This window comes from Leuciscus leuciscus (assembly GCF_965113295.1).
Source record: "Leuciscus leuciscus genome assembly, chromosome: 14".
In the NCBI taxonomy this organism is placed as follows: Eukaryota; Metazoa; Chordata; class Actinopteri; order Cypriniformes; family Leuciscidae; genus Leuciscus; species Leuciscus leuciscus.
In genome coordinates, this window is record NC_138738.1 from 32,013,352 (window position 1) to 32,021,667 (window position 8,316).

The 8,316-nt window shown below is 39.2% G+C and overlaps 1 protein-coding gene and 1 long non-coding RNA gene across 2 annotated transcripts in view; one reads left to right on the forward strand and one right to left on the reverse strand.

The window, feature by feature from the left end:
* Nucleotides 1-16: 16 nt before the first annotated feature.
* LOC309513760 (kelch-like protein 10) overlaps nucleotides 17-8,316 on the reverse strand; it is an 18,982-nt gene continuing 10,682 nt past the window's right edge. The window contains exons 2-8 of the mRNA XM_082189759.1: nucleotides 4,430-4,919; nucleotides 2,991-3,410; nucleotides 2,408-2,605; nucleotides 2,059-2,208; nucleotides 1,767-1,883; nucleotides 1,360-1,451; nucleotides 17-1,238 (exon numbers count right to left, since the gene is read on the reverse strand). Of these exons, the coding sequence (XP_082045885.1) occupies nucleotides 1,106-1,238; nucleotides 1,360-1,451; nucleotides 1,767-1,883; nucleotides 2,059-2,208; nucleotides 2,408-2,605; nucleotides 2,991-3,410; nucleotides 4,430-4,849 (1,530 nt within the window). The 5' untranslated portion in view covers nucleotides 4,850-4,919 and the 3' untranslated portion in view covers nucleotides 17-1,105. The remainder of the gene's footprint in view (nucleotides 1,239-1,359; nucleotides 1,452-1,766; nucleotides 1,884-2,058; nucleotides 2,209-2,407; nucleotides 2,606-2,990; nucleotides 3,411-4,429; nucleotides 4,920-8,316) is intronic.
* Nucleotides 8,014-8,316, forward strand: part of LOC309513897 — a 1,150-nt gene continuing 847 nt past the window's right edge. The window contains exons 1-2 of the long non-coding RNA XR_014211552.1: nucleotides 8,014-8,109; nucleotides 8,184-8,316. The exon at nucleotides 8,184-8,316 is cut by the window's right edge and continues 19 nt beyond it. This is a non-coding gene — a long non-coding RNA (uncharacterized lncRNA). The remainder of the gene's footprint in view (nucleotides 8,110-8,183) is intronic.

The following is an 8,316-nucleotide window of genomic DNA, read 5'->3' on the forward strand; positions in this document are numbered from 1 at the left end:
ATTAAATGTTATGTTTTAGCTTACCTCAAGGGCATCCAAGATGTAGGTGTCTTTTTTTCCGCAGTAGTTTCAATTTTGATATTTTTAGGTCAAACCGTTCTTGTCTGTCAGTCATATAATGCAGGTCTATGGTCACCGCCTCAAAGAGCATGCACAGAGTCCAAATTAAAACAATTCCCCGTCGTCCAAATTAAACAATTCCCCATCGTAAGTACACATTGATGGCCTAAGACACGAAACGAGCGGTTTGTGTGAGAAACGAACAGTATTTATATCGTTTTTACCTCTTGAACACAGCCATGTCCAAGTGATCTGAGGGCGCGCTGTGTGACGTGTGCGCAGACTGCTGCATAGATATATACACTAGATGTCGCCTTGGCTACTGCAGTTCATTGGAAAGAAACCGTAGCCAAGGCGACATCTAGTGTATATATCTATGCACCAGTCTGCGCACACGTCACACAGCGCGCCCTCAGATCACTTGGACATGGCTGTGTTCAAGAGGTAAAAACGATATAAATACTGTTCGTTTTCTCACACAAACCGCTCGTTTTGTGTCTTAGGCCATCAATGTGTACTTACGATGGGGAATTGTTTAATTTGGACGATGGGGAATTGTTTTAATTTGGACTCTGTGCATGCTCTTTGAGGCGGTGACCATAGACCTGCATTATATGACTGACAGACAAGAACGGTTTGACCTAAAAATATCAAAATTGAAACTACTGCGGAAAAAAAGACACCTACATCTTGGATGCCCTTGAGGTAAGCTAAAACATACCAAAATTTAATTTCAAAGTGAACTATCCCTTTAAGTGTAAAATACCGAACTTGTCCTTTAAAATAAAAGCTTCAATATTCTTGTGAAAAGGAGTTTTACCATAGTGTCTAGCGACACAATACTCGTTCCCATTACTCTCAGGGAACCGCGGTAGGCCCAATCCCAATTCTCTGTCTTACTCATTCCCCCTCCCTTTAGTTTTGCACATTCATGTGAGAGTGCAAAACTAAGGGGAAGGGGTAAGACAAAGAATTGGGATTGGACCAAATTCAGGAAACACGATACTCCATTTGTAGTCAGACTGTCAGATTTGCTAGAAGGAGATCATTCACTGTCAGACTCGTCTTGTGTCTGTACGGTGTCTCGTGGGGCAGCATACTGTGCCATGTTAGGCAATCCTGATGCTACACAACAGCTCAGGGCATAGCGGGAAATGGCCATTTTCTTTGCATCAGACCTGTATATAAAACAGATGCAGTGAATGCAATGAAATATAGCCTGCATTAGACTTACAGACTTACACTAATATCTAATGCAGTGTGAAATGATCTGTGAGATTTAGTGTTTGTGGAAGTTACCATTCATCTGTCTTCTCATCGTAGCGCTCCACATCAGAGGTGGTGCTTAATTCAGTAATGCCTCCAACAGCAAACAACTGACCATTAACTACCTGGATTTTGAGGAAAGTAAAAAGTAAAAAAAATAATGTACAACTAAAGTCTTTAATTTGACATGAATAAATCTTGCAACACTTCAATTAAACATAGTAGAACTTTTTGACTCTTTGAATTAGGTAGATGTTTTTATAGTCAAACACATAGATCTTTGAAGCCTTCAACAATTTTAGGGTGCAACTTTCCACTTATTGTCAATATGGGACCAAACATTTTTTTTTCTGCATATTCATTATCATTATCATCAAATCATTATTGTGATGTTATTTCATAGTTTCACCAGATACAGATATTAACTGTCCACATCTCACCTCAATACCAAAGTTGCTGCGTTGATTGTACATTGATGCAACATTACTCCAGATGTTAGTCAACGGATTGTAGGCCTCTGCACTCCGCAAACGACTGGCACCATCAAAACCACCAACCTTTAAATAAATACATTTTTTATTTATGTATTCTGTGCATTTGTATATGCACATCAATTCATGCATTTACAGAACTGCAACCTTTAAACTGTGATTGTTCCATATTTCTGTATTTGTGTCATGGTTATCATAGCTAATTAAAACTATAAAACTGATATGCGTGTTTAATACTCACAGCATACACTAGATCTGCATAAGCGATCACACCAACACCACTGCGGCGGCTACTCATGGGAGCGATGAGAGTCCACTTGTTTGTTTCAGGGTTGAAGCTCTCAGCAGAGAAGAGACACTCGACCCCATTAGAACCACCACAGATATAAATCTGACAAACACAAACATAACATGCATGATGTTTGTGCACAATCATCACAGACTGATTTAAAACACAGTACATTTTATGATATTCCTTTTCATATTTAAGCTATTCCCATGCCATATCTCCATTTCACCTTTCTTTCATGCTTTACAGGCATTAAGAGTCTCCAGCATAAGAGTGTGGAATCATGGGTAAGTGCTCTTACCTTGCCCTGCAGTGTGGTGGCGCTGGTGTTACACCTCCGTTCATTCATGGGTGCCATCATTGTCCACTGATTGGTGTTTGGATCGTAGCACTCTACTGTTTCAAGCCATTGGCGTCCATTAAAACCACCAATGGCATAAATGAGCCCGTCCAGAACAGCAACACTAACAAAGCATCTGCGTTCATACATGGGGGCCACCTACAACACACCAAATACATCAGTGTGCGAACACACATCAATACACCATCTCATTGGTTCAGTCCTATCAGTTGCAAATAAATACAATGGTATTACTATTATTATTTTTCTCAATTATATTTTTTTGACACAGTAATGATGGTAACTCTGGTGTAATATATTATGTTATATTATATTATTAAGCTACAACAATTGCTGGAACACAAACAAAAATGTATCATGGTTTTACCATGTAATATGGTAATACAGTGGTATTCTTTGAAGTAATGTGGAGTACAGCTCATGGTCCATATCAAAGTACAATCCGGTACCATCACTGTGCCACAATACTGTTTTGTGAAGGAAGCTAAATTAAAGTTGCATGTTGACTTACAACATTACTCACCTCATGCCAAGTCTGAGTGATAAGATTGAATTTCCTCACGCTGTTGAAATACTCCACGTAGTCAAAACCACCAATACAGTAGACAAACTCATCCAGGACTGCTGTACCATGAGAGGCTCTGGGATGCTCCTCCTTTTGAGTCACACTGACCCAGCAGTCTGCCTTCGCATCATATGCCTCAATCTCATTGGTGGCACTACCGCAAATCCGTCCTCCGATGGCCAATAGGATCGATGAGGGCAGACGTGGACACGTCAGTTGACGCATGAGTTCTGAGTTGGTGGGTTCATCCATGTTGAGGTCACACAAAGTCTTCGTTGCATTGATGATAACAGGCATGCAGGCTTCATTCTCCATCACTAGTGCATTGCACTTTACATTATTGAGGAAGTAGTCTGGTGACATCAACCCCAATCGAACCTGAAGCACAAGGGAGAGTTTAGACTTTCAGAGACTGTTGCAAGACTATTATTAAGCAGTTATATGGTGTTCAACAACGAAAAAGGATTTCCAAAATGACTTAAGACATTAAGGGTCCTATTTTAACGATCCAAGCACAAGGTCTAACTTTTGCTAGTTTAACGACGGGAAAAATGGTTGGCGCGGGTTAAAAGGGTTGTCCCTATTCTCTTAATGGGTGTGTTTCGGGATTTACGTGTGTTAAACCAATCAGAGTTTCATCTCCCATTCCCTTTAAATGCCAGTTGCGCTCGCGCCATGGCAGATTCGCTATTTACATGACGGAATTTGATAGTGGACAATACCCCAGACAATAACATGTAATTTTGTAACAGAATAATAGTTATTTTTTTGGCAGAAAGCCAAAAGCTTAGCCTACAATAAGGATGTAGTGTAACGACGCCCAGTTCCAGGAATGCACTAATATTTTGTTGGTAGTACCAGTTTGCAACAATTATTAGTTAACACTAAGTTGTCAACACTTCGGAAAAAAAACAATTCGTCGTTAAACTACATCCTTATGCATCGCTTTCTGCCAGGACTTTTACGTGCTTTTCACAAATCTCGGAAGTGACCTCGACGTCCGGGTTAGCGGTAGCATAAGCCATCAGGCAAGTGTTATTTAAATAAACTCCTGATGTACTTACAAACTTTCCAATGCCTTGTTTTATGAGCACAGAACCTATTTCTACTACAGTAGAAGTTTGGTACCCTTCTGGGCATTATTAGTGGGGTAATTTACGAGATACAATCTGGGTTCCATTAGCGCCTGCACTAAGCCATTCGGCTGATATATATAAATAAGCTCTAACTTTAATAATGTTCGACCAAGGGAAAAAAGGCTTCTGGGGGGTGTTTGGCTCGAGGTCATGGTGCAAAGGACCCTAGGTTGATTTTACTCCGAACCAATCCTTTAAGAGTTTTTTATAATATTTGAGAGATATTTGTACTGAAAAACAAGACAAAAATCTCTGTTTTACCTTTGGCAGAAGCACGACAATGTGTTGCCTCCTGTCTTCTGGTGCATGATTAATCCAGTGGAGGACGGCTTCAAAAACCACCTCCTCCTGTTTGACATTCAGCTCATCCTCATCAATGATCTCCTCAAGCTGTTCTAGGGAGAGCTCCAGGAACTCCTTAGATACGTGCAGAACCTCCTCAAAGTGCTGCAGGATGTAGTGCTTTGCTTTACAGTGGAGCTCTGAGCAGGAGTATAAGTCCTCTGTAAACTTGCAGATGCTAATGCAGTTCTCTGGGCATAAATGTGACTCCAGGAACTGACAGCAGGCTTCTACAAGACCTGAGACTAAGATCATTTCAGCCGCCACCAAGAGCTCCATCACATTCTCTTGAGTAATGAGCACAGATCTTGTGTACGCATACTGGATAATAAGAGGCATGATGTCTCTGGATATTCCTGGAATTTCACATAAATGTTGTGGGCTGCTCTCGTTGTTGGAGAAAAGAGCCCTGTGAACAAATTTGACAAAGAAATACAGGCATTAATAATGAGCATATTTAAAATAACTTTTCGTTATTTACATTTTAATTTCAGCCAAATTTTCTCATGTAAAGAATCCAATTAGTTTTACCATTCTTTGCCACTTCCAATTCCATTAAAATGAAGAATTAAATTTCAAGAAAAAGGTTTCCTATAGGGCTGCAACAAACGATTATTTTGATAATCGATTAATCTAACGATTATTAGAACAATTAATCGACTAATCGACGATTATTTCGACGACTAATCAGTAAGTTTGGAACAATTGTTCAGCTTTTTCAATTAGTTAAAACACTAGTGTAACTAGTAGCTCAGTTATAGCTCAGCTGAGTTATACATATTCTACCTATAATATAAAAAAAGGAAAATCACTTCAGCTTTTGAAATAGTTGTTTTAATGAACTTTGAGCCAACTAAACAGGTCATTCTCTCTCCGTGGGAAAGTTTTCAGATTTCTGTCCAACTCAAATCACACAAATTATTTTATGACAAACATATTACTGTATTACTAAGTGAACTAATTTATAGTTATAAACTCTAATAATAACAATTATTATTATTATTACATTTTAGGCTACATATTTAGAAGACACTTTTGTCCAAAACTTACAAAAAAGGAACAAAGCAATTCGTCAAATATCAGTCATAATACAGGTTAGACAATAATAAAGTGCTAAGATTATCACAAATTAACAAAAGATTTTGATGCACGTCATTCATATTAAATCGTACCCACATAGCAACATTGTGTCGGCCCAGATCCGGCCCACATCTGCCACACGTGGAAAGATGATCTGGCCCACATGCAGCGTGGAATTACGGCACTTGGGTGGGCCGCTCCTGTTTGCCAGATCTGGGCCACAAGCAGGCCATAGCAATGCCACATGTCAGCCAAGAGCAAAGAAATAAACCAGAACTGGACCTTATCTGAGCCACAAAATCTGTGTATATTAAATATGGAGTCATTTCAGCCTTAATAAGCCTGTTAACAAGCAGAATCACTGAAGGAAAGAAGAGAACAGAAAAAGAGACGAGCAGAAACACAAGAACTACAACTGACTTCAGACACAGTCTAAGATGAAATCAACTGAAGAGAAAAGAAGACATTAAATCTGTGAAGATCTCAGCAGAGGAGGATTAAACAACTCCACAAACAGCATTACCAGCTTCACTTATTACTAACCAGACTGACTTTATTTCTGGCAGACGTCTACAGAAGTTTGTATTGAGAATTAACAGAGGTTTAACTCTGGTTCATTTGAAGTCACCATAATAGTGAATAGTGTTTCCATTAGTTGGGCTCTTAACTCTTATTATATCTGTTGTCTTCTTTGGCTGCTGTGACAGTGTGTTTGTCAAATACGTTTAAAGCAGCAAAGAACGCTAAAGTGAAATGAGATCAGGTGATGATGGTTACCTGTTGATGGTTTTATAATCACCATTAAAAAACCTGTTTCACTGATCTCTTTGGAATCTAACAATTGTGTTATTCCATTAAAATCTTCACATCACAAACCCTGTGTTACTGGAGCATGAGGTCCAGCAATATTATAACAATCAGAAGACTTTAACAAACATGAACATGAAACGTTACTGTTCGCTGACAAACACAGACATCAATAATCAACGTATGAATCTCAACAATGGTGACAATCAAAAGTACCTTGCTGCAATGCATGCTGGGTACCATTATTGTACAAAACTCCTAGCATGCATTGCAACATGAATAAATTATGCAGCTGAATTGTCCTATTATTTTATTTAATTCTAAATATGTGCCTTTATTTTTTTGCTGTTGTTTTTGTTGTGACATTTAGTAGCTTTTCAGTGATGTTCTGAATTAATCTGTTTATCTAAAAAAATATATATATATTGTCACCCTTGTTGAGATTCATACGCTGATTTTTGATATCTCTGTGTGTCACCATGGATTCATTTTTTGTGCTCATGTTTGTTAAAATCTTCTAAGTGATTGTTATAATATTGCTGGATCTCACGCTGCAGTTACACAGGGTTTGTGATGTGAATATATTAATAGTACAACACAATTGTTAGATTTAAATTACCTCAGTGAAACAGGTTATTTCATGATGATTATAACGCCATCAACAGGAAACCATCATCACCTGATCTCATTTCACTTTAGCGTTCTTTGCTGCTGCAAATATCTGTTAATTCTCAATACAAACTTCTGTAGACGTCTGCCAGAAATAAAGTCAGTCTGGTTAGTAATAAGTGAAGCTGGTAATGCTGTTTGTGGAGTTGTTTAATCCTCCTCTGCTGAGATCTTCACAGATTTAATGTCTTCTTTTCTCTTCAGTTGATTTCATCTTAGACTGTGTCTGAAGTCAGTTGTAGTTCTTGTGTTTCTGCTCGTCTCTTTTTCTGTTCTCTTCTTTCCTTCAGTGATTCTGCTTGTTAACAGGCTTATTAAGGCTGAGATGACTTCATATTTAATATATACAGATTTTGTGGCTCAGATAAGGCCCAGTTCTGGTTTATTTCTTTGCTCTTGGCTGACATGTGGCATTGCTTGTGGGCCCAGATTTGGCAAACAGGAGCGGCCCACCCAAGTGCCGTAATTCCACGCTGCATGTGGGCCAGATCATCTTTTCGCGTGTGCCAGATGTGGGCCGGATCTGGGCCGACACAATGTTGCTATGTGGGTATATATTCCAACCCATACCCGCTACAATTGAGAATCACTTTAAGCATGCAGACGCAGTTAAGACAATTTGATGTATTACACTGTAACCAGAATGAGTATGCTATGCCTTTAAGTGGGCAGGTGGGGTGATTGGGTCGGCCGCATTTAAAGTCTCGCGGGTGTCAATGAAAGAGCGTTTGTTCTCATTCTCCGCTTAATGCACGAGCGTGTGTGGTCTCTCCTTTTACTGGCGCGTTGGAAGAACTGCTTGTGTGTTAATGCTGTACTTGAATTCAATGTGAGTAAACAAGTTTTTTTATGAGTTGATCTTAATAGGAGATAAGTTAGTATAATGTGCCTGCAAATGTGTCTTAGGATTATTCCTGCGCTCGAAGACCTGTTGATCGGAGAATGCAGTGTGCGTGTCACCCTGTGTCTGGGCTTGGCTACCTGTGAATGTATTTTTAGGATCATTCCTGTGCCGATGACTTGTTGATCTGAGAACGCTCGACGTGAGTGCATGGTTAAGTTTATTAATGATTTATGTAAAGGGTGGTGCTAAAGACCTAGAATGTGTATTTTTTAGGATCATTGGTGTCTATACTCGGCTGAGTTACGAGTGCCAGCATTGACGGACGTTTGTAAGGAATAGACTGCGTTACAACTCACTCTTGCCGCTTATTGAGACTCTTATGTCTCAGCCAACCAAGTGAACTATA